At 41.7% G+C, this 27,080-nt stretch overlaps 2 protein-coding genes across 4 annotated transcripts in view; one reads left to right on the top strand and one right to left on the bottom strand.

Moving 5' to 3' along the window:
• wdr17 (WD repeat domain 17) overlaps positions 1 to 2,779 on the top strand; it is a 44,170-nt gene extending 41,391 nt beyond the window's left edge. The window contains exons 30-32 of one of the 2 annotated variants that reach the window (XM_068320826.1): positions 757 to 824; positions 1,070 to 1,167; positions 1,270 to 2,779. In XM_068320826.1, the coding sequence (XP_068176927.1) occupies positions 757 to 824; positions 1,070 to 1,167; positions 1,270 to 1,389 (286 nt within the window). In that variant the 3' untranslated portion in view covers positions 1,390 to 2,779. Of the gene's footprint in view, positions 1 to 753; positions 825 to 1,069; positions 1,168 to 1,269 lie in introns of both variants that reach the window. The other variant, XM_068320825.1, reaches the window with a different exon arrangement.
• Positions 2,780 to 3,947: 1,168 nt separating this feature from the next.
• hpgd (15-hydroxyprostaglandin dehydrogenase) lies at positions 3,948 to 25,651 on the bottom strand. Of its 2 annotated transcripts, XR_011036861.1 has the most exons (8): positions 25,296 to 25,651; positions 24,546 to 24,669; positions 20,942 to 21,048; positions 19,636 to 19,732; positions 7,479 to 7,555; positions 7,190 to 7,353; positions 5,881 to 6,059; positions 4,579 to 4,720 (listed from the first exon to the last, which is right to left on the bottom strand). XR_011036861.1 is itself a non-coding variant. In XM_068320845.1 (7 exons), the coding sequence occupies exons 1-7, from the start codon at positions 25,386 to 25,388 to the stop codon at positions 4,597 to 4,599; spliced, it is 786 nt and encodes a 261-aa protein (XP_068176946.1). In that variant the 5' UTR covers positions 25,389 to 25,648; the 3' UTR covers positions 3,948 to 4,596. The 2 variants fall into 2 exon arrangements, 1 of the variants encoding a protein (XP_068176946.1); XM_068320845.1 differs by lacking the exon at positions 5,881 to 6,059 and having other exon boundaries at positions 3,948 to 4,720; positions 25,296 to 25,648.
• Between the last annotated feature and the right edge of the window lie 1,429 nt (positions 25,652 to 27,080).

Below are 27,080 nucleotides of genomic sequence, written 5' to 3'. Positions count from 1 at the left end.
GTCTTTTGTTTCCATGTGTACTGTCATCCTCTGGAAGAACTATGCTTATAATAGCATAGTTGAAGTGCTCTCAACTATGTTGTTAAATGGATGGAAACTTGGCTCATCTACAATTTTTTTGTTTTCTCTCTTGAAGGTTTGTGACACCATTAATAAACCAATCAATCAATCAATCAATCAATCAATCAATCAATCAATCAATCAATCAATCAATCAATCAATCTATCAACTTTTATGTAGTTAGCAATTTTAATCACACCAGCAGACATTTCAAAGCACTTTAACAGACAGAGAAACCCAACAGAACCCAATGGAACCCTCCAGAGGAAGCATAAAATCTCCCTCATTGAGGAAGAAACTCCAGCCAGGAGTCTGGAGGGTGGCCATCTGCCTTGACCAGTTGGGTGGAAAAGACATACAACAGGTATAGGGACAGGGCAAGGAAAAGAGAGAGAGACGGAGAGAGAAAGAGACAGGTAGGCCAGATAGAGTTGCTGTCTAAAAGTTTAGATCCAGCTGGTGAAGTGGGGGCAGGATTGTTAGGCCTACAGATTTCTTGTCTTCCATACTTGTTCCCCAGCTGGCAAGTAGAAGCACAGACAGTAGCAATATCTTGCAAGCATATGAAGCATCAATGTATTACATCACTTGACAGTTATGAATATAAATAATTACCATTAACCTCTTCATTTCTACATTGCTTGTATGCAAAGGAAAAGATTGACATTGATGTCCACATCTGCCTATTTTTAGCAGCTTTCCATCAGAGTGTCAACAAGAGGTGTTCAGCTGCCTTGAGAGGAAAATCCAACCAACAGACTCTGGTAAAAACAACATTTCTGAATATTGCTTCAGTATCAGTGGACCTGGCAAAAAAATCCTGTTCAATCACCAATTTTGATGACAATTTTTTATTCATTTTATACATTTTACAACATCGTCCTTGAGTGTAAGTTTGCTGTTGCTGCTGATGCCTTCGGTGCTGCTCACTTGGGTGATAGAAGTATTCAATAGTAATTGTAACAATCATTGTAATAATAACCATTGTTACATATCTTCTTTCTCTTAGCGGCATTGGTCTTGCTCGGTGCTGATTATGTGACCGGTTCAAATCTGCCAAGCCATTCAGATGTTCAACTCTCCTGTTTCACTGGACACAGGATACAGGTGTGTTTGTGTGTGTGTGTGTGCTTGTTTCATTTATTTGAGTGTATCGGCACTAATATATCTGACTTGCTGGTAACTAGCTTGTTTTTCTAATGTTTGCAGGGTCCAGTGTTTTTACTAGAAGACAGTAAATCAGCAATTTCCCTTAACGATGCTCTAATGTGGGCTAAAGTTAATCCCTTCTCCCCTCTGGGAACAGGACTCCGCATTAACCCCTTCTAACACACACAAAAATACACACACACACACACACACACACACACACACACACACACACACACACACACACACACACACACACACACACACACATGGCAAGGAAAGGTTAACGGAAGGCAAAACAGTAGGCACACAGCTAAGTTTGATAGTGGAATAGAAAAATGCAAACAGGACTGCAAATATTTTTGTTGATACGAAACTAGCCAAAAAAACACTATGCTAAATTTGTTCAGAAGGATTATTAATAAGTAGAAAATGGTATCTGTCTGATTTGTAACAACCCATCTTTTGTTCAGCTTATAATTTTTCAAAATATGTGCATGTACTGTATATATAGAAGGTTTTAAGCTTGATTTGCTGTTTTCTGTTGTAAAAATGAAAATACTGGAATAAAGCAACCAGTGCAGATTTATATGAGACTTGTACCCTTTGTGTTTTTTTCAAATAGTGTCAGAGAAATAGCATGCAGATATTGAAAAATATCTACGATACAGATAAAGGAAAGTCAACAGAACATTAGTAGTAAAGTACATACAAGATAGAGCAGCTATGACCTGTGGCAAGAGATTGTATCCACATTAACATAAAGATAAATTTGACACCTAACTGAAGCAGCACAATTTCAGCTACAAAATGATAGAAGAAATCCAGTAATCTCTTTGGCCCACAAGGGTAAACAATCCACTGAAAAATGTTTGGATTCAGACGATGATGATCCCATCATAATCCAGTTAACTGCTTTTATACATCGAAATATTTTTAGAAAAACCATTGAAAAATTCAAAACATAAACAAACAATGTTAGCCTCCTTAGTGGAGCTAGAAATATTATATTCAATACTTATGATTTATAAGAAAATTATCTTGTGAACTCATAGTTGTAACTTCATATCTTTATTACTGCATAGCTCTGTAAAACTAAAAACAGATATATTTATTGCTTCATAACAGTCTACTGATTAACAGGTATCTATTTATTATCTTCAACCTGTTGTATTCAAGGAGGGGTTTGAAAACATGTTCCTGTTCCTCCTGGAACAGCGAAATATGATATGTAAACTCTGCAGTTCTTTTACTTGCTCCCAGTTAAAAATGGAAAACCCTCAAGGGAGACATTCATGGAGGGCCTTCATCAGATGCCCAAGCATCAGCTCTGTGACATAGCAGTCGTAAAGCACAAGGAGTCGACACAAAAGTGGGGCAAAAGAAATGTTTAACAATAATTTATCGTGGACAAAACAGGCAGCCTGTGGAGGGTATAGTTCAAAAAACAGAGGAAGAACTAAAGTCCAAGGTCTGGGATCAGAAGTTCTGGAACGGAACCAAAAAGCACGTCTGGGTGCTGGAGCAGTTGAAAGCACTGAAGAGACACCCGTGAGCTACATAGCACAATTAACTCCTGTCGAGGTTGGATGGGAATAAAAAGAAGAGCTGATAACTGATACGTGACAGGTGTGGAGGTAGACAGGTAGACACCCAGCCTGCAACAGAAAGCAGAGAACCTCTCCACAGCGTTAAACCAAGTTTTTTTAAAACAAGACAAGACAAGCTAGATTTTTTTGCTATGAACGAGCAGTGATTTCACTCCAAGCTTTCTCCAGATATCTAAGTGTCTCATCTCTAGTCTAAGCTAAGTCACCTGACAGAGGAGGCTCATTATGGCAGCTTGTCTGTAATATCATTCTTTTAGTCAAGTCTTTGCATTCAAACTCAACTCCCTATTCACTGCAATTTTCTGATGGAACACCCTTTGATGCCAAACCGACCTGTCCCTCCCCATTCTCTGTTTTGCCCATCACTCATTAAGATAGAATGCTACATTTCCTCTTCTGATTTGTTTGGTTTCCAATATGCTGGCAAAATACAAATTGTGTAGGACATGCTGACTGCCCATTATTTCACATTTGAAACTTGAACTTTCTACGTTCACACTTGAGTAATGTCAAATGGTTATTTTCAATTGTGCTTGAGTAAATATGCAGATATCCTGCCAGTCTTTTAATGTGATCTCAATATTTATGTCCTCACACCTGACATATCTCAGACTATATAACTGTACTATGGGCAAGCCTTATTTGTAGAGGTGCTGATTATGGCATCACAAGAACAGGCTCCAAGAAGCATTCCCACAGAGCTGGGGATCTACCTAGCAGAAAGGCCTGAAGATCAAAAGAGGTGTACACTGTGAAAGATAAACACAATAAGTGTGTTTATCTTGCAGTTCATACACCCTGGGAGCACAAACAAATGGAAACAATGTTTGAATGTGTAAATAGCTTAATGTGGACAAAGGGTTAGCCTTATGATACCAGTAAAGAGTTTCCATGAATCCCATTTTAAAATTTGCATTTACATCAAATTGTAAATGTTTGTTACAATAGTTACCAAAAAGGCAAAATCATTTTAGATCTTGACTGACAGTGATGGATCTGGACCCCCTACAGCAGGGGTGTCAAACTCATTTTCACCGAGGGCCACATCAGCATAATGGCTGTCTCTAAAGGGCCAGATGTAAGTTATAAATGTAACTCAGTGTAATGTACAATAAATTTAACTACTCCTTAATGTTAAATAACTCTGAATTTATTACTTATTCAAGTTAGAAACATTACAGTTGCACAGAAAAAAATGTTTCTGTTATAACGTAAATCCTTTTAATTTGTTAGTTATTAAACTCACAGAACTCCATCAATCAAGGATCTAACTATCAGAGAGAATAAAGAAAAATAACATCAAACACAAGTTAGGACTTTGTCACAACGTTTTTGTAAATGTTAAAATGGGCTTAATTATGGCATTGTTGGAAATGTAGTTTTTGTTCAAACCACACATTTGACCAATTTATTTTTAAACATTCTGACCCTTTAATGCTCTTATGGGCCACATAAAATGATGTGGCGGGCCACATTTGGCCCCCGGGACTTGAATTTGACACGAGTCCTACATTATTTGTGAATATTATTTCCAATTCCAATTGTTCAAGCAGACAAACATGACTTGAATTTGAGACAGGTTGTATAGAAATTCAAATAGGTCTGCTTTTCAAGAGCCAAAAGCTGTACTGAATTAAGTTCATTATTAACTTTAATAACCTTTGAACTTAACTGGCGACTGCATACTCTGAATGAGTTCAAGGTGTGTCAGAGTCAAACTGGATGTACTACTTAGTTTTCTTCAGCAGGAGCGCTGACTCCAGGCTCAATTTAAGGTTCAAGCAGACATGGGCTCGTATGTGTGGAAGTGAATTCCTTTGGAGCAGGTGATCTTCATTACTGCACCATTCAGACTGCTGTCCAGGATTAACTTCATCATACCCTCTGCTATCAGCGATGGCCTGGGAACAAGCACGGAAAGGACAAATGGCATAATATGAATAAACTGTTAGGACACACACACACACACACACACACACACACACACACACACACACACACACACACACACACACACACACACAACACACACACACACACACACACACACACACACACACACACACACACACACACACACACACACACACACACACACAGCTGGTAGCTGGTTTTTACCATTTTCTAGGTTGAGAGTTTTCAAAAAATACAAACTGATTACACTACTGATATGTTTAAGACTGTATGTTTTCATGTGGGAATGTGCGCGGTCTAGTTTAGATAACAGTTTTTATTGTTTTAGTTGAAAATGCAAAAGGCAAAGTTTTCAAAACAATCACCCTGCACAAAATGTCTGGATGTGCTGCAATGTGCATGTCAGGCCAGTAGCAATCATTATAATCTTCACTGTAACTACACTCAACAAAAATATAAACGCAACACTTTTGTTTTTGCTCCCATTTTTCATGAGATGGACTTAAAGATCTATAATTCATTCCGGATACACAATATTACCATTTCTCTCAAACATTGTTCACAAATCTGTCTAAATGTGTGATAGTGACCACTTCTGCTTTGCTGAGATAATCCATCCCACCTCACAGGGGTGCCACATCAAGATGCTGATCTGACATCATGATTAGTGCATAGGTGTACCTTATACTGCCCACAATAAAAGGCCACTCTGAAATGTGCAGTTTTGTCTCACAGCAAAATGCCACAGATGCCACAAGCATTGAGGGAGCGTGCAATAGGCATGCTGACAGCAGGAATGTCAACCAGATCTGTTGCTCGTGCAGTGAATGTTCATTTCTCCACCATTAGCCATCTCCAAAGGCGTTTCAGAGAATATGGCAGTATATCCAACCAGCCTCACAACTGCAGCCCACGTGTAACCACACCAGCCCAGGACCTCCACATCCAGCAGGTTCACCTCCAAGATCATCTGAGACCAGCCACTCAGACAGCTGCTGCAACAATTGGTTTGCATAACCAAACAATTTCTGCACAAACTGTCAGAAACCGTCTCAGGGAAGCTCAACTGCATGCTCGTCGTCCTCACTGGGGTCTTAACCTGACTCCAGATCGTCGCCGTAACAGACCTGAGTGGGCAAATGCTCACATTCGATGGCGTCTGGCACATTGGAGAGATGTTCTCCTCATGGATGAATCTCGGTTTACATTGTTCTGGGCAGATGGCAGAAGGCGTGTATGGCGTCGTGTGGGTGAGCGCTTTGCTGATGTCAATGTTGTGGATCAAGTGGCCCATGGTGGTGGTGGGGTTATGGTATGGGCAGGCATCTGTTATGGACGAAGAACACAGATGCATTTTATTGATGGCATTTTGAATGCACAGAGATATCGTGATGAGATCCTGAGGCCCATTGTTGTGCCATACATCCATGAACATCACCTCATGTTTCAGCAAGATAATGCAAGGCCCCATGTTGCAAGGATCTGTACACAATTCTTGGAAGCTGAAAATGTCCCAGTTCTTGCATGGCCAGCATACTCACCGGACAAGTCACCCATTAAGCATGTTTGGGATGTGCTTGACTGGCATATGACAGCGTGTATCAGTTCCCACTAATATCCAGCAACTTTGCACAGCCATTGAAGAGGAGTGGACCAACATTCCACAGGCCACAACTGACAATCTGATAAACTCGATGCGAAGAAGATGTGTTGCATTGCATGAGGTAAATGGTGGTCAAACCAGATACTGACTGGTTCTGAGTCCCCAGACCCCCAATAAAGCAAAAATAACCTGCACATTTCAGGGTGGGCTTTTGTTGTGGGCAGTATAAGGTACACCTATGCACTAATCATGATGTCAGATCAGCATCTTGATGTGGCACACCAAAGCAGCCTAGCTTTGGAGTAGATGCTCCCATCTAATTCTCTTAATGCAGACACTAATCACAGTGCCTCTGTGACAGTGGCTTCTTTTTTTCTTCAACCAAGAGCAGTAAATTAGTAGGATATTTTATACACAGTCCTGCAAACACAGCTGAGAGTTGAAAAAAAATTCATAGTTAAAAGTACTCCCAGTACCTGCACTTTACAACTCACTGAAAGTAATGCTGGTGAAGCAGAAGCACAATTTAGCCATCTCAAAAATACGATTATCATAATACTGTAGTCACTTGTAAATATTATTGTATATCAATAATATAAATCCTTGGACCTTTTGCTCACCGAATGGACCCCCTATAACCCAACATTGTGATCAACTCATTTATAGCTAGCCCGACATCACAAAACACAACACCAAATATAATTTATTTTAATTTATATTTTAAATCAACTGACAAGTATTCTGTGGAACTAATAAATTATATCATTACTTAATATTAGCATCAATGCATGATATTGAATGATATCTGATATTAATTATAAACTACAAGTTGCTTGTGTTTCAGGTCACTTACTGTAAAACTCCAAACTTCTTCATGCTGACTTTAAAATCATCCTTGAACTTGACAAACTTGCCCATGTTGTCCTCATGTTCCACTGAATGCAGCAGTGGAGTGTCAACAAAGGCAGGGCACAGGACGTTGATACGAACACCGTAGTTGCCCTGAGAGGAAGCATCCTGCAAGAATAGAAACAATAAATGCTTGAGTTTCGAGTTGCTTCAGGAAGATGTTGCAAAATTGAAAGATCAATATTCACTGCTGTTTTTTGTTTCACTGTGTATGCTTGTTTTAAGTGCCTTACCGCCATAGCTCTAGTGAAGCCAATGACTCCATGTTTAGTAGCAGTATAGACAGGCTGATGAGGAGAATGCAGGAAGGCTGAGGTACATAGGAAAGGAGAGACAAAAGAAGAGACATTTTACAAGCAGCAAAGTAGCACGATTATAAGCAACCCTGTTACCACACAGATTATAGCCCCTTTCACACAGCATTTTCATGGAAGAACTTTAATTTCCATCTGATGTTCTGTGTGAACACAGCTAAGGAATGATGAGGTGTGTTTATTTCAGCTCTGCGATGGCTGCAGAGGTAGGAAAGCATCAAAAAGCCCATTTGTGTTAATGTCAGGTAGAAAGGCAAAATCAGATTGTAAATATTCATTCATCTTCTTACCCGCTGCATCTGCTTGCACGGGTTGCGGGGAGCTGGAGCCTTAGCTAGCATAGGGCGTGAGGTAGGGGCAAACTCCGGGTGCAAGGTGGAGCTACACATATACACACAAACACACACACTCACTAATTTGGCAATTTGGGATCAGCCAATTAACCTGAAGTGCATGTTTTTGGAGGTGGGAGGAAGCTGGATAACCCAAGAAGACACAGGGAGAACATTTAAACTCTGCACAGAGCAGGACTCTAAAGCCCTGTTCAAACTAGTCAGCTATATCTGATTTTTAGCCTTTCCAGATTGACGTTGCATGTCTCGCGTGTAGTCTGAACAGTCCTGATTGGATTTTTGCTGGACTGATTGAAACCACATAGGGGACGTAGATTTGTGTCGGATAGGGACTGAACAGCTCCAAATACTCCGATCGGCTATGGCGGACCGCAACGTCATATTAACGACGCGAGAGAAAGTCGCCAGAAGGAAGAGCGTCGTGCATTTGGGTCGGTGAAACAAGGAAGATGAAATTGACGATGTCTGGTGTGTGTGTGTGCCATCTCAATGGCTGACATCCAAGAAAGAGTGTCAAAGATGATGAGTTGGTCAGCAACGGGCCCCGATATGATCCATACATACTGGCTAAAGAAGCTGACAGCACTCCATGAGCGTCTAGCAGCACAGATGAACCAGCTGCTACGGGATGGGAGGCACTCAGAATGATTGACTAAAGGCAGGACAGTCCTGATCATGAAAGACCCACAGAAGGGATCTACCCCATCCAACTACCGGCCAATAACCTGTCTCAGTACAACATGGAAGCTCCTGTCAGGCATCATGGAGGCTAAGATGAGTAGGCACATGGATCAATATATGAGCGGGGCACAGAAAGGAGTTGGTAGTAACACCAGGGGAGCCAAGACCCAGCTACTGGTGGACAGAGCAGTACACAGAGACTGTAAGAATAGGCAGACCAACTTGTGCACCGCCTGGATAGACTACCAGAAAGCCTACGATTCAATGCCACACACGTGGATAATGGAATGTCTGGAACTGTACAAGATCAACAGGACAATAAGAGCCTTCATCAAGAACTCAATGGGGAAGTGGAAGACAACCCTGGAGACTAACTCCAAGCCAATTGCCCAAGTTAACATCAAGTGCGGCAGATACCAAGGGGATGCACTATCATCACTGCTGTTCTGCATAGGCCTGAACCCCCTCAGTCACATCATCACAAAGAGTGGCTACGGATACCGATTCCGAAGCAGGACAACAATCAGCCATCTCCTCTACATGGATGACATCAAGCTGCATGCCAGGGATGAGCGAGAAATTGACTCACTGATCCACACCACCAGGATCTACAGCGATGTCATTTCGATTAGACAAATGTGGCCAGATGGCATCCAGAAGAGGAAAGATGATCAGAACTGAAGTGGTTGACCTACCAGGGGGCAGGATAGGAAACATCAAGGACAGCTGCAAATACCCTGGAATCCCATTGGCAAACGCCAATCATGAGGAGGCCGCAAGGAAGTCAACTACAGCCAAATACCTCCAGAGTAGGGGTCGGCAACCTTAAAGGTTCAAAGAGCCAAATTGAACCAAAAAAACTAAAATCAAATCTGTCGGGAGCCGCAAAAAATTATAAGCTTTATATGAAGGCAACACAATCTCCAAGTGTATATATTAGCTACATTAGCCTAATATCAAATTGATTAACTAGTCATAGTTAATGCATAATGAGATTTATTATATTCCATGCAGCGCATCCTGGAATGATGCACCACGTGATTCTGTTGTACCATATTTGGTGCTTTAAGTTTACCTTTCATTACTATATTATTGTATTATGTTTTGTTGCTTTGATGAACTTGTTAAATCTGCTCCCAAATGCAGCTCACATATCGACGATCTTCTAAACTCAGTAATCCCTGTTCAGTGTGTGATGGTGATGAACGTCTCTGGACTCTTTCAGGGAGGGGGGGCAGAAGCCTCGCTGTTCATCCCTGATGGATACAGTCAGCTGGAGCTCCAATGACAAAACAGTGTTTCTGCTCCTAGAGACTTTTATTGAGCATGTTTAGGTAACGTGTTCTAAACAAGCCGTGCTATTAACTATCATTTCTTTTTGCTGCTCGTTGGAGTTTACATACCTGCACAACAGAACTGTCTGTTCGCTATCGATCACATCACATGACTCCTCACGTTTAATTAATAATGCAGGAGTCGAATTAATTTTTTAATTTAAAAAAAAAATTTTTTTATATACTGGTTTGATCCCCGAAGGGAAATTAAGAACGCACACTCTAGCTACTGATTACAAACGCATGCATACATATATATATTTGTGAGTACAGGCCCCTGTATCACACACACACACAAGGGGGCCTGTAGGCATGCAGGGGAGGTAGAGTGGCAGGCAGCTCCTTCTTGGTGCGCCTCAAATGAGCAATTTGTAAAGGGGACGGCACCTTGCTCAAGGGTGCCTCGGCAGTGCTTCAGAGATGAGCTGACACCTCCCACTGTCAGCTCACCTCCGGGTATTATTGGGGGGGCGGGAGCGGGAATCGAACCGCCGATCTTAAATCATAGGACAACCCGCTCTACCGCCCGCTTTACCACTGAGCCACTGCCGCCCCTAATGTCCTAGATTTGCTATTGGTGATGTTGCGTCTTCTTTCCTTCACTGTCTTTGCAGAGAGAAGCATGTCTAACTTTCTGTATTGTTTTGTTTTCATTATTTTAATGAGTCCTTTGTGTAATCACCACCTATTGGAGATATAATCGGGGGGACTGTGTGTGTTGGAACCCCTTATCCACAGCGGTAACTCCGGTCAGAGAGCAGGCACCATACAGGGAACAGCTGATTTCTGGCATTTAATCAGTAACTTGCAGCATGACAGACCATAATTTCATGAACAACTCTGTTTTATAGTTCACCGCTCTCCAGAATCTCTTCCATCCAATGGATGCGTCCTCCCTCAACAGAGCAACAGGCGCTTCTCTGGTCTTTTCACCCCCTACCAGAAAAACCTGCCCCGCAGACAGGCTATACATACATAATATTACACATAATAAGGCTGAACAAACCCAAACAGGAACACACTTTTCTGGATTAATGATAATAACTACATTATTCACATCACTATCATTAACAGTCAATTAGCAGCCGGCATGGCTGGAGCGATTGTAGTGACCAGCACACCTAGCATGGCTAACACGACCAGCCTCACTAGCACAGCTAGCACGATTAGCGAGGCTAACACGACCAGCCTCACCAGCACAGCTAGCATGACCAGCGTGGCTAACACAACCAGCCTCACTAGCACAGCTAGCATGATTAGCATGGGTAACACGACCAGCCTCACTAGCGCAGCTAGCACGATTAACGTGGCTAAGATGACCAGCCTCACCAGCACAGCTAGCACGATTAGTGTGGCTAACACGACCAGCCTCACTAGCACAGCTAGCATGATTAGCATGGCTAGCGCAATTAGCACGGCTAACACGATTAGCGTGGCTAGCGCGACTTTCAATTCCCGTCTAATCTGTATGAACTCATATATATGCTGAATGGCCGCAGCGCTGCTTCCTTCATTAAAAAGAATGTGGAATCCTCGTAACTCTCTCTCAACCTGACGCGGTCTGGCAGCCCTCCAGGACACAGTGGTAGAGCCGCGGCTGACGGCAAGGAGTAGACCCGGGTAGACCTGCCCTCAGGTGGCCAGAGATACCGGGAGTCTCACCTGATTGGTCAGGATTCATGTCACATCACTCACCCCCCGCCCACTGTGCTGCCAACCAATCACCACTGCTTTCTAAGGCCAGGGCAACAACTGCCTAGGACCCCACAGTGTATCTCAGCTGTACTAAAAGGAGCCTGACTAAATTTTTAAACAACACGATAACGATGGTAATGTAATAAAGCGTAGGAAATTTACAACAATAAGTTTTATTTTTTTAAAAGATTTTTAGCCTAAGTAGAATATCTATGTTTTTCTGTTAAGTATTATTTTTTAATTTTGTGATTAATGTCCAGGGAGCCGCAAGGGAGGCACTAAAGAGCCGCATGCGGCTCCGGAGCCGCAGGTTGCAGACCCCTACTCCAGAGTGTAAGGCAAGTCCTGAGAAGTCAGCTGAATGGTAAGAACAAGATCCGAGCCATCAACATGTATGCACTGCCAGTCATCAGATACCCCGCTGGGATCATAAGCTGGCCAAAGGAGGAGATAGAAGCCACAGATATCAAGACTAGAAAGCTCCCTACCATGCATGGAGGGTTTCACCCCAAGTCCACTACCCTGAGGCTGTACACTAAGTGGAAAGAGTGAGGCTGAGGTCTGTGTGGACACCGTGGCCCCTGTCAGGACAATCAGGTGTTACCCCAACAACAAACCATGGGTAACCAAGGAAGTCAAGGCTGTCCTGAACAGGAAGAAGCGGGCGTTCAGGAGCAAGAACGAGGAGGAGATGAGGAAGGCCCAGCAGGAAGTGAGACTCTAAGGGAGGCCAAGGAGGCATACAGGAGGAAGCTGGAGAAGCAGCTGGGGCGCTACCAGGTGCGGGAGGTCTGGAATGGGATGAGAACCATCATCAGACACGGGAAAGGGCGCAGCACTGTGGAGAGGAATATTGAACGAGCGAATGAACTAAACAGCTTTTTCAATCGTTTCAGCTCCCTCACCACTCCCGGCTCCTCGTCCCGGGCCTCTTCCAGTCCTGCAAACCACTCCACTTATGCTCCCTCCTCCTGTGCTTCCTCTCCTTCCACCCCTGCCACTTCTCCCGAGCCCACTCCAAGAACTGCGAAGCTCAACAGCCCCACCTCAACCACTGGACTTCCAACCTCACCACGTCCTCCTGCTCCCACCACGACCGAGACCATCATCACTGCAGACCTGGTGACGACAACGCTGAGGAGGCTCCGTCCCTACAAGGCGGCTGGACCAGATAAGGTCTCCCCAAGACTCCTCCGAGCCTGTGCTTCGGAACTAGGGGACCCCCTGCAACAATTGTTCAACCTCAGTCTGCGGCTGGGGAGGGTCCCGTCACTGTGGAAGACCTCCTGCATTGTCCCTGTACCCAAGAAAGGACGCCCTACTGAGCTCAACGACCACCGACCAGTTGCTCTTACCTCCCACGTAATGAAGACCCTAGAGCGACTGGTCCTGGAGCTCATGCGTCCACAGGTGCAGGGTGCTCTCCAGTTTGCCTATCAGGCCAAGTTTGGGGTTGATGACGTTGTCTTGTACCTCCTCCACCGCATACTCTCCTACCTGGACGCCGGGGGCTGTGCCGTCAGAGTGCTCTTCTTTGACTTTTCGAGTGCCTTCAACACCATCCAGCCCCGGTTCCTGCAGGATAAACTGACCTCCATGGCTGTGGACCCCTACCTCGTGAGCTGGATTACGGACTACCTAATGGACAGACCCCAGTACGTCCGTATGGGGGACTGTTTGTCTTCTATGCTGACCAGCAGCATGGGGACCAGCAGACCGTTCTATCCCCCATTCTCCGATGACACCGCAATAGTGGCATGTATCCGGGAGGGTGATGAGGGGGGGTACAGGGCATTGGTGGCTGACTTCGTGGAGTGGTGCCAACAGAACCAGCTCCAGCTCAACCTCTCCAAGACAAAGGAGATGGTTCTGGATTTCCGGCGGGCACCTCCCTCTCCACAGCCGGTGATCATCAAAGGCAGTGAGGTGGAGGTGGTAGAAAACTATAAGTACCTGGGACTGCAGCTAGACAGCAGACTGGACTGGTCACTCAACTCGGACTGTGTGTACAAGAAGGGGCAGAGCAGGATGTACTTCCTGAGGAGGCTGGCCTCCTTCAACATCTGTCCTAAGCTCCTTCTCATGTTCTATCAGTCCGTAGTCTCCAGTGTGCTGTCATACGCCATTGTGTGTTGGGGTGGGGGGGCCAGGAAAAGAGATATGGACCGTCTGAACAGACTCATCCACAGAGCGGGCTCAGTGGTCGGGCTGAGCCTGGACTCTGTGGATATGCTTCTGGAGAGCAGGACCATGTCTAAAGTTAAGGCTATCATGAACAACACCAGGCACCCCCTACACATCATCTTCTCCCAGCAGAGAAGCACCTTCAGCGGCAGACTGCTGTCACACAGCGCCTCCACAGAGAGGCTGAGGTCCTCCTACGTGCCCCGTGCCATCAGGGGGTACAATGACTCTCTCAGGAGGAGCGGGGGGGAGGTGGTGAAGTCAGCACGGGGTTGAATGGATTTAATTTAATTTAATTTAAATTTAATTTTATACTGTTTATATTTTAATACTGTAATATTTTTTAAATTTTATACTGTTTATATTTTAATGTTATACTGTTTATATTTTAATTATAGTTTAGTATATAAGTCCTGTTAGTGCTGCATGTGTCTCTCAGTGTAGTGTATGTCTTGTGGTATGTCCTGTGATGTCAGTGTTTCTTTTTCTCCTGGTGTTTATCCAGTATTATTTGTTATGTAATGCCTGAGCAGTGGATGTATACAATTTCCTCCGGGATTAATAAAGTATCTATCTATCTATCTATCTATCTATCTATCTATCTATCTATCTATCTATCTATCTATCTATCTATCTATCTATCTATCTATCTATCTATCCATCCATCCATCCATCCATCCATCCATCCATCCATCCATCCATCCATCCATCCATCCATCCATCCATCCATCCATCCATCCATCCATCCATCCATCCATCCATCCATCCATCCATCCATCTATCTATCTAGTGAGTATCAGGGCCACTGTCCAGGAGGAAACATCGAAAATCCAAGAGTACATCAGGAAGATGGCCCCAAAAGATGAAGTGCTCAATGAATGCCTTAGACATCAGAAACCTGATGAGAAAGACGAGGAGGAGGAGACAACATGGAGGGACAAGCCCCTACACGCCATGTACCAACGTCAGACAGAGGAAGTGACTGAGGTGCAAGGCGCAGGCTATGTAAAGAATGCTAACTCTCGCTGGAGACAGTCCAGCATGTGGTAGCAGGGTGTAAGATGCTAGTCGGGTCAGCATACATGGAGAGGCACAACCAAGTAGCTGTGACAGTTTACAGGAACATCTGTACCCAGTATGGCCTAGAAGTACCCAATTCCAAATGGGACATACCACCAAAGGTGGTTGAGAACAGAAAGGCTAAGATCCTGTGGGACGTCAGCTTCCAGACTGACAAACAGCTCCTGGCTAACCAATCAGACATAGTGGTAGTGGACAAAGAGCAGAAGATTGCAGTGGTGATAGATTTGGGATTCCAGCTTACGCCAACATCAGGAAGAAGGAACATAAAAAGATTGAGAAGTATCAAGGGTCGAAAGAACAGCTGGAACATATGTGGAAGGTCAAGGTTAATGTGAGCCCTGTGGTAGTAGGAGCACTTGGGGCAGTGACCCCCAAACTGGAAGAGTGGCTCCAGCAGATTCCTGGAACAACATCTGAAGCCTCAGTCCAGAAGAGCGCAGACCTAGGAACAGCTAAGATACTGTGCAGAACCCTCAGACTCCCAGGCCTCTGTTAGAGGACCCGAGCTTGAGGATGACACATAGATACCACCCTACAAGGGTGAGAGGGACATATATATATATATATATATATATATATATATATATATATATATATATATATATATATATAATACACACACAGATAGGGGGATTTATGAGGATGATTTCTTTCTTTCTTTCTTAAATTGTTTTTGTTAATGTTAATCATTTCATAAAATTCCCTACATTCAAATAAATTTGTTAAAACGTTCAACATGTTATGTTGCTATGATCTTGACCTTAAATTATACTCCTCCTTCTTTGATCCATGAAGACAGCTCTACATTGGATGAGCCATTGCTGTGTATGAGGCTATTCAGCTGCTTTTGATTATTATAAATGCTTGCAAATGCACAACAGATGTCTCAAAGCAATGAACCTAGTAGCTGGCACAACAGTTTGTTTTTTTGTGTTTTTAATTTTCAGGGTTATTTTTCTTTAGGACAAACATGCAAACTTTTCTAGATCTAGCGGCTAATTTCTACTTCCTCTGCATCTGTTTCAAATTATGTATCCATCAGTGACCATGTTTTTCATTTCCATATAACCTTAAAATGGCAGGGATATTAAGGACTACATCCACAAGAAGGCAATGATGATTCAAATGATTCTAAATCAGCAAACAGAGGCAGTAGAAGACACTGCGATAATATTCTCATCATCCATTCATTTTCTTGAAGACGAGACAACCTGACTTGCTTGCTATGGGTCAGAGGTGGGCTACGCGCTGGACGTGTCACCACTGCATCGCGGGGAAAAATTCTCAGCAAATATAAGAGAGTTAAAGCAGCTATAGCAATGCAAAAGTTCACTTTCAACGTGAAAGCATCATAAGAGTGAAGCTACTGCTTTTACTGCACTATGTGAATTCATTAATGCTTTCACATGTTAAACCAAATGAGAAAATGAAAAGGAAATAGAAAATTGACAGGAAATGCAGAACTGTAGGGAATTGTGCTACTATGACTTACTTACACAGTCTCTGATATTAAAATATGATGACACGTAGCAGGGGTATTCAATTAAAAGTCACGGAGGTCCAGTTATTGAAATTTCCTCTTAGTAAAAGGTCCGAACCCAAGTCCAGTTTTTGTCTTATAGTCAACCCCTTTGTCCACATTTTCATTTATTAACAATTTTCAATGCAGAATATGTTTAACTGAGTACATATCTAGCGTTTTTACAAATAAAAGTAGGCCCAGGCAACTAAATTTTACTAACGGACTAATGGATGAATGCACAAACGCTGGCAATTACAATTACAATTACAATTAGTGCTATGTGTTCAGACCATATGAGGTAAGATGGGTTTGAACTGCCTGACGGAAGAATAAACATAAATTTCGCCCACTCATTGTTAACCAGCGGTTTTCCTCATTAACCTCCTTCCGTTTGGAGCAAGCGATGCTGTCCTCACTGTCTCTCTTCCACTGTTCTCCACTCTGCTAGAAATGGTAAGCTCACAGTGGTCGTGGCATTCCATGTGTGTTGAACGCACAGGTAAACAAACAATCTGATTGGCTGTACTGAGTGGCTCTACAACAATATTAACTGCTGTAACAGCACCCGCCATCTATTGCCACGACCGTCAGTACAAAGGCGCCAAGAAAATTTGCTTTGTTGATTTATCAGAGTGGTCACGGGTCAAGACAGAACCATCACTGTGTCCGGATGTGGACCGCGGTCTGCCATTTGGTGTTGCCTGTCAAATGTCAGATTGTATTTAAAGTTACATTATGTCATAGTCACCATGTCAGACAATGTGAATAAATGGTTATGTAATGAAATTGCAAAGCTTCATAGAAATAATAAATCTTTTAAATAAATCCATGCTCTGCTGGAAAAATAAACACAAAACTGCTCCTCCAAAAACACAGAAGAGAAAGAAATGAAATACTCGACTACAAAGATTCAAAGTCATGAAGTGAATACTGAAAGTTAAGGAACAAGAGTTAAAATACATTGCTATAAAAGCTGGAAGTTAAAATGTAAGGAAAACTACTTGCCCATCTACCCACTCACCCATACACACATGCACGCATGCATGCATGCATGCACGCAGGTACACACGCACACACACACACACACACACACACACACTAACACACGCGCACACACACACACACACACACACACACACACACACGCGCGCGCACACACGCACACACACACACACACACACACACACACACACACACACACACACACACACACACATAAATGATCAACATATAGACCATATGTTTGCTGTTTCTGGAGGCTGTGCTGTTCTAGATTTACAAATGGGTGGACAAACAGCATTCACACACTCACAACATGACATATTGAAATAAGCATGTTCAAGTATAATTTGTAATGTCAATAACGTGACTCCAATGACAGCCACAATGTTCATATAATCTATGGAGAAAATTAATCCAAGACTGGAACCTCATAAAATAAATTAGACATAAGACTATTTTTCTGATTTCTGATTTTTCTAAAGGTTACCCTCAGTGCTTACAGTAAACTCGTGCATCTGGATTAAAGGAACTGTTTTTAAGCCGGGCAAAATGTGGGCTGACTGTACCTGATAAACAGGTGAAATATGAAACCAACCGAAGTATTGTTGTTGTCATTGACAGGATTTTGCTCCTCTGGGAGTGGAAAAAAATAGCCAATCAGTACACAGAAAACGTATCAACGACATAGTGAAAAACAAACGACTGAAGATGAAGCTGCTGAGGTGAAGCTTTGCAGTAGAGGAGTTTTCCAGACTAGACATATTTTACAATAAAGTCTATGTCCTTTGTCAAACATTTCGATGGTCAAATGGTAAAAGACATTATATACAGCCTTGCAAAATATATAGAAAATGAAAAGTAATTGTCATTTATGGTGCTGCTAGAAAATGTATTTCAGGTACATTGGAATGTACTGTGTAGATTTTGTATAATTTTGCACTATAAACAGACAAAAGAACCCAAAATAAAACAAAAACGAAGTACGTTGAAATAAACACAACTTCTTTAGCAGAGATAATAACTGTTTCTAATGAGATCAAGCTCACGGTTTCCTGTAAGTTATATAATGTAGTAGTTCAGTGCGTCCTCAAAGCAAGTAGTTTAATGTTAAGAGGAAGATTACTTTGATATACGTGACCTGGAAAGTATTTCCACATGAGGACAGTGTGTGTGTGTGTGTGTGTGTGTGTGTGTGTGTGTGTGTGTGTGTGTGTGTGTGTGTGTGTGTGTGTGTGTGTGTGTGTGTGTGTGTGTGTGTGTGTGTGTGTGTGTGTGTCTGTGTCTCTGTGTCTCTGTGTGTGTGTCTGTCAGTGTGAAAGAATCAGAGAGAGAAAATAAGGATGTGAAGTATCTGGAGAGCAAAATAAAGATGAAGAAAAAACTGAGCTATTCAATGACACGGAATTGCAGAATGATTCCAAACCAAGGATTTCTGTTGTAGTCAGTTGATCTTTGTTTTGTATGACAAACACACGCACAAATGGAAGTGTTTTCAGAGGTGGGAGCTGCCAGAGATCCCGAGAAATTAACTGGTTGTAACATTTTGACGTAAATAAATACATGTTTCAGAGAGAAGAATGTTTGGTGAATACTCAAGTCATCTGCTTTCAATTACAACAAAAAGGTTATTTAAGTTTATGGGTCTTATTAAAACAATATCAGCACATGGTCTTGTGGACTGTGAGAGGCTTCCATCAAGACTGCAACACCCTTTGATCTAGCAGGAAGAAAAGGTTTTCCTATATTTATCATTTGTAATTGAAAGCATACTTAACAGCGACATCTGGGATCGCTCAGCGGAGCAACTCGGGTGACTCTCAAGTAAAGTGCTCAACATGTATAACATATGACATTATCAACAATAAAAAAAGGAATGAGCCTCACAAATATCCAAAGACAAGTATACATAATTTTTTTCTGTAGCATGTTCTAAGAAGCCAGTAGTTCTAAATTGTATGGATGCTGTCGAGAAGATTTAACACCATTATGAAGGTAATTTGTCTGTCTGTCTGTCTGTCTGTCTGTCTGTCTGTCTGTCTGTCTGTCTACCCATCTATCTACCCATCTATCTATCTATCCATCCATCCATCCATCCATCCATCCATCCATCCATCCATCCATCCATCCATCCATCCATCCATCCATCCATCCATCCATCCATCCATCCATCCATCCATCCATCTATCTATCTATTTACTGTATTATCATCTGTGTTTCTGTACCTGCCATGGATGATACATTGATGATTGTGCCTCCTTCCTTGCCGTTCTCTTTACTCATGTGTTCCAGTGCCAGGTAGGTCCCTTTAATAACAGAAGTCTGCAAAAATGAAGGGCAACATCTTCAGTGGTAGCCTTCAAGACGGTATGGTTTTAATGAACTTCATATGTGGTGTGTCATGACGAAATGCAACAGTTGTTGAGAGAAGTATCTTTCACCAGGATGATAAGGCTAACCAATCCTCCACAGTCCATCCTGACTGTATGGGAATAGTTTTGGTAATATTTTTCTGTATAGCAACCAAGCAAGCAAGCAACCAACTGACCAACCAACCACATCGCAAGCAAGCAAGCAAGCAACTGATACACCATAAACAAAACAAAACTTTAATTTTCTCTTTTCAGATGCCATTCTTGCAATCATATCATTGTCCCTAATTTACCCCCCCACATCTTCTTCACACCAGCAATGTGTTCCCTCTTTGGTCTCCCCATATGTATAGTTGATTTCTGTTTTGCCTAAACTAGTTATTTGGACCTTTTCCAGGCCATCTGGACTTCAAACATCTGAAACATAAACCACAGGCTTGTCGCAGGACTCTAAAAATGATATTTGAACTATAACTGTTGCTGTATGTCATGCATTGACAATGTTATCCAAGCCACTGGCCAGCTTGCACCATTTAGCATTACTAATACTGGTCTGAGTTCAAACAGAAAAATTAGTTTTTATTGCTTGCCAGTGAGTTCTTCTTCTCAAATAACCCCAAAATTGTTGGTCTGAAAGCCCCATTAATAGATGTTAGAAGTACTGTATTCCCCTTATTTCTTTTTAGTTTTATTAGTTTTTATTTCTCCACAAGGGAAATCTTTGATTTATTGCTTATGGAGTCATCTGGTTATTTGTGTAAACCAGAAAGCTGGATATGTTTTTTCACTGCTGGAGGTTATGGTGCATGCTGGGTTTCAGTTTAGCAGGAAGTAGGCATTGTATAGTTGTCATCAGGGTTGACAGGGTGGCCTCAGTTCGGCCCCAGTCCGAAGGGCCTGAAGAGGGGGTGTCGCACTGTGAAAGGCCACAGCTCAGGTCTCAACAACAAAATAGCCTTTTTTGAGTTGACTAATCTGTGATCATATCTGGCTCACATTCCAACTAAAAATGTTTTGTCTGAGCGTTCCCATTCCTTTCTGTTTTTTGTCATGTTGGCTCGAAGGAGTTCAGAAATGGTCTAACGTGCTATTTCTCAGAAAATTGCTGAAAAATTTAAATTAAGAATAATAAAAAACACCCTTAGCTTGAGCATCTCACCAAGTTGACCTGTATGGTCTTCTCCCAGTTCTTTTCATTGTTGATGCCAGCATTGTTGATAACGATGTCCAGACGACCAAACTTGTCCACTGTACTCTGGAATGCGTCTATTCCACAGAGACAAAATAGCATCAGTGGAAGAAATGTGTCAGAAGATACTGAACAGCAAGTTCTTCTACATCCATTATTGTATGATAATCAATTTGGAAAGAGCAACAAAGGGTTTCATGAATGAAAATCATTACTATCATGAAATGTGTCATTAACTCAATTAGATTTGATAACATTGTCACTGCACAGCAGAGGTACTGTACAACAACTAGAGGTTTAGAATGTAACCGGACTGCAAATAAACAGTGAATTGCTTTATTACAGTGTATTCTGATCCACTGAGCCAGTCCTCCCTCATCTACAGATGATACTTCAAATACACCAAATATTTACACTGGTTTTCTTGTTTCTAAAGATAACACATATTACTTGGCCTTTGAGATGAGGAGAATGTATCACCAGAACCTCTCCCAAGCATGCCAGTTTATCTGTTCACCTTTTGTAAAAATGGTTATTATAACAGGTAAAACGTGACCTACATGCTGGAGCAAAGTGCACTACATCTATTCGGGAAAGAAATTTTTCTATGAGTATTTGTATGTTAACCGTTGCTCACAAATCAATATGAATAAATTGACAACTAAAAACAAGCCGTAATGGTGGTTTGGTGACTTCTCATTATTGTACCCACCTCATGCAACCCCTGACCCTACACCGTTTAAATACTTATAGAAGATGAATGATTGTTATCATATGTGCTAACTTTTCAGATAACACAGACATTGGAAACAATGAGCTACCTGCCATGCTTGTTTCCACCCTCATGTGAGCAATCAAGATGTTTTTGAAATTCAAGTGAGAGACCCACATAGGTATTCCTCACCTGGACACCTGTAGCAACAAACACCTTTAATGGACTTTGCAGCTGCATACCATAGGCATGACTCTGCATACACGGGCATGCTTAAATGTATGGCACACACAGATCTCATCTCATTTAAAAAGGAAAATCCACAAACTTTCACAATCGCTATTGTCATGAAGATGTAAAAACTAGTGCTGTCAGGTGATTAAGAAAATTAATCTAATTAATTACATTTTAATCTTATACCTGCTCAATGACCCCAAATAAAGAATTTGAATTCTGGGACATTACAAACTTGTAGTGCATGACTAATCAATAGAATACACCAAGAAGAAAAGATTTGAAATCCACATCTTTATTGGTTAAGTGTGCTTTATTAATGAAATTCAAAAGAAAAAAGGCCAAGCACATCAACAAACCAATTAGGCCAGGTGCATTGCTCAAAAATGCAATACAAATACAGTTAAATAAAATAAATAAATTTCAGAAATAAAATAAGGGTGAGTCTCAAACAGGCACATAAGCAGACTCTCAATCAAAATGAATACTAAAGCTGACTCAATACAGCAATTCAAAATGAATAGTATAATATTCTTCTAAATAAGGCAACATCAATAGCAAGATGCCAACAGGCTTTTCCTTTAAAAGGGTAAGCTAAAGTTACAGGAACTAACAACAGACAACTCTTTGTCCTTCGGTGATATGAAAATTCTCTTTTACAAAAGGTACAAATCACTGCGATTTTGTGGATAGTCCCGTCTTTGTTCTTTTTATAAATAAACTTTCCGCCCAAAGGTCCGAGTGGGCTTGCCTCGCTCTCCTGTGTCGCGTCCATCTCTGTTGTCAGTCACTCTGCTTTTGACTAGTGGTGCAGGTAGGAAGTGATGTCACGGGTCACTCAATGGGCCAAGTTTAAAATGCTTGCGCATTGACTTGCCACTCATGAGTAATTGCATAAATTTTTATAGTGCGTTAATTTGCAGCATAATTAATTAATCTAGTTAACGCGTTAAACTGAAAGCCCTCGTAAAAACATTTTCACTGTGCCATATCAACAGGATGACTACTACATAGTAAGGAGCAACACCAAACAGCATTCCACAGCCTTTAGCCTGCAGGGATTTACTTTGTGAATGCCAGACAATGAAACCTTGTTCCCCTCTGACTTACTATTTGGAAAACATTTTTATTCACACACACTTCATAATCCACTTCTTCTGTTTCTCATCCTGACATACCCACACTTTGACAAAGACTAAAGTGCAACAGCTCTGCAGAGAAGAGGTAGTGTGCAGCAGTAAAAATACACAGTGAGCATGCAGCATGAAATAAAGGACATTAGTGCAAAGCAAGACCAGACAAGCTTAGCTTTAGCTGGACAATGAATGTGACCTGAAGCTAAAAAACAGCTGACTGCCTGGGGTTTGTTTTCACAAATGCCACAGGTATCCTGTTGCAGTCTGTTTGGCTAAGAAGCTGTATTCTTTACAACAGCTATTGTTCAAGTCAGCTATGGCCACCTTAATCAAAACCTCAGAGTTGAACTGCCAGACACACAAACACACACACACACAGACACACAGACACACACACACACACACACACACACACACACACACACACACACACACACACACACACACACACACACTGAACTGAGATCAATAACAGCAAAGTGTTCCTTAACTAAAGTTTTCATCTTGTATAATGTATAACGCATTGATGTGCGGTCAGGGGAGGCAGGTGAGGCACGGCTTCACCTGCCATCACAAAAAGAAAAAAATTAAAAATGGAAGAAATAAATTAAATGGTTATATTTATCCAGTGATGTGTATTATATAGTTATTTTACATTTAACGCCACCAATTTTTGGTTAATTTTACTCAAAATCGCCAAATTTTCACATTTACTGCTGAAATTCTGAGAATAGACCTGCGGTGAGGCACCAGCCAGCTGAGCCTCACCAGGGATGACTCGGCTAGCTGTGCTGACATGCTGTACAGTGACACCTCAATGCTATCTCTCAATGTGCCACTATTAAAATATTCAAACATGTTTTCTCTGTGAACTAAATTTCCATAATTTAGCTAATGTATATAATGTACAGGTTTTTTTGTCAACAACTGCATGAGTGTAATGTTTTTCTTGAGTTGAGCGGTCCTGATATGACTGGGAAGTGGCACAAAGTGAGGCCGCAGTTCTCGTGCCTTATGGTAGGGGGCGCTGGTGATCCCAGGGATTTGGCTGAGGATTCTTCTTCCTCGGCCATAGAAGAAGTGAAAGCAAACTACAATCTAGAGTCAGCGGGTCAAGTGCAGCCATTCATTTGTTTTCCGCTTGGCTTGCCTTACTATTAAAATGGAGGATTAAATATTTGAACTTAAAATATTTTTGATGCTTTTGTTCAGAAGGAGCCGGACTTCATTTATACGTAAACATAACATATAAAAAAACGTGTAGGAAACAACACAAGTTTTTTAATCAAATATGCTTATTTGTGTGTTACAGTTTGTATGTGTAAATAATTCTGCTATGCGACTTTAAAAATAACCCATTCACTGTTGCTTATTAAATGGTGAATAAGCTACACTGTAGGTTCATATGTTTGTAAACATCTTCATCTGATTATGATGAAGTCAGTGCTTCACCAGCCATGTACCTCACTGCACATCACTGGTATAACGTTACCTCTCAGTGCATCTCCATTGGACACATCACATGAAATAAAGGTGCTGTTGCCTTCTCCAAACTCAGCATCCAGCTGGGCTTTGCATTCTTCTCCACAGGTCTTGTTCAGGTCAACCACAGCCACCTGAACCAGAAAAATCTGTTCATGGCTTTTACATTGGCTTCGCCTTACGCCCTATCCTAGCTGGGATAGGCTCCAGCTCCCCGCGACCCGCTACAGCGGATACAGCGGCAGAAAATGGATGGATGGATGGATGGCTTTTACATTCACAAACACACATACAGATTGCAGAGCTTTTCACTCATTAGCACTCACTAGCACACCAGAAACTGAATCAAAATTCAAAAACATCCTTCTGTTGTTCTACAGTGAGCCATTTCACAAGTTACCAACTATGTCAAATATTCCAAAGGATGTTTTTTTATTACATTTTTCACATATGTTTCCATTGTGTAATTTATTAAAAAAACCTGAAACTTAAAACATTTAGAAAACACGGTGTATTTCATCACATTAAAAAACACAGGAAAACAGCAGCAGACTGGCATTACAATAAATGCATTGCAGTCAGTCCCTCAAGACTTGAAGTAGGAGGCATGCAGACAGTTCCAGTCCACTGGCAAGCTTTAAGTCAAAGAATGTGGTCAAAACAGTTTGCATTCGATGAGCGCAGAATGCAGTCAACGAAATAATTTCTAAACAAAGTCAGAAATGAAAAGCAGAATAGGGGCATTTGAAGCAGTACTGACCTTGGCTGAGCTTTGCAGGAGTGAATGGACAACGGCTCTTCCAATGCCCTGAGCCCCCCCAGTCACCAGAGCCACCTTCTCAGTCAGAGACATGATCCCAGCACAGCAGATAAACTGTTACAGCTATTACTCTCCTCTGTCACACTTTATATTTCCTCTGCTCTTTCACTATTCTTTCTATGTCTCAATGAATTGTTTCAATCCTCCCGTGAGTATTTAGTAACCTCAAGCTTTCCCACCGTTTGTTTGCACGCTTCTAGTTAGGCTATTTTTCCTCCCTCCCCCCGTCAGTTTATCAGTCTATACCAACACCGCATCTGTGTCAGAGAGAAAGATATAGAGAGGGAAAGAGAGAGAGAGAGAGAGAGAGAGAGAGAGAGAGAGAGAGAGAGAGAGAGAGAGAGAGAGAGAGAGAGAGAGAGAGAGAGAGAGAGAGAGAGAGAGAGAGAGAGAGAGAGAGAGAGAGACTCAAAGACTAAATAAACTCCGTAGGTTTATAATTACAGGTTGTATCCAGCTTGTTGTACCTGCCCTCCTGTCTCCCTCTACTTATTTAACACCTCCCTCTTTGCCTTTTTCTGCAATGTGCCCCTCCTCCTATTTTATATGCATACATATGACATCTATACTTCTTGCAGACAGAAAAGCTTTGACAACTGTTTAATAAGTTGTTAATCTTACTATGTTCTTCTTTGCTTATCAAATGTCTGCTGTGAGATCGCTGTTACACAACATGTAAGCGCAAATCAGTGAAACATTACCTCAGGGTTCAGGTCTGTGCATGTTGATATGCACACTGTGCTGAAATAAATGGGAACAAACAGCTGCTCATTGTAGAACACCACTATTTATACTTTTCAGAATAGCAGTTTCAGACTAAGGAACATCCCCAAACTGATCTTCTTCTTTAGCACCCTCTCTCACTCTCATTTTCTCATTCTCCTTATCTTACATCATTCTTAATAATGATGTCATCTTTCATAGTTCTGGCTCAAGCTTCTTTAGTTGAAAGCAGATTTTTAACCTTATTCTCTGGAATATCTAAGCTCTGAACACAGGCTTTAATGACAAAGATTTGGAAGGTCATCCACTTCTGGGAAGGTTCATTGATGTTCCAGTTCTTCCCAGTTTGCAGATGATGTGTGTCACTGTGGCTCTCTGGACCCTTGGATATACTGTAGCTTTGACAGACCCTTCACCTTCTCATCTTTTTTCTACATATTCTGTCATAGTGACCTGCTGGTGAAAACCTCCAGACAACATCATGGTTCTAAATTTATGTATTTATTTTTGGTTCACTTGCAATCATTATTTTAAGCACATGTTTACTCAGGTTGTCTTAATTTTCGCGTTTTGTTGTTTAGTGATTCAAACAAAGGGGATTTGGGAGTGGGTTCAAAACAACATTGCATAATCCATATTTATTCATCCAATTAAATGGCCCTGAATTACTCAATAGGAATGATAGTATGTGTATAATTTACATATTGTGAATGTCTTTGATGTCCATATGGATGTATCAGCACCACAGACATTAGGCCTCATCAGTAACAATGTAACCCCCCTTATGCTGTGCTCCATTGTTTCTATTACGTTTTTGAAGAACCGTAGAAAATAAGTAGCGTCCACCACTTAATGCACCTCTAACCAATCTTCACTGTGCTTGTTTTGGTGGTGAAAATAGCGTAAAATATGGTGGAGTAAATATGATTAGATAAAAAAATCCTGGCAATAATACCATAACTTATCTATCTATCTCTAGAATGTCTGTGAAGCAAGTAACCA

This window comes from Antennarius striatus, chromosome 8 (assembly GCF_040054535.1).
Source record: "Antennarius striatus isolate MH-2024 chromosome 8, ASM4005453v1, whole genome shotgun sequence".
Taxonomy (NCBI): Eukaryota; Metazoa; Chordata; class Actinopteri; order Lophiiformes; family Antennariidae; genus Antennarius; species Antennarius striatus.
The sequence above is the reverse complement of the archived record's forward strand: the minus strand, read 5'-3'. Positions and strand labels throughout refer to the sequence as shown.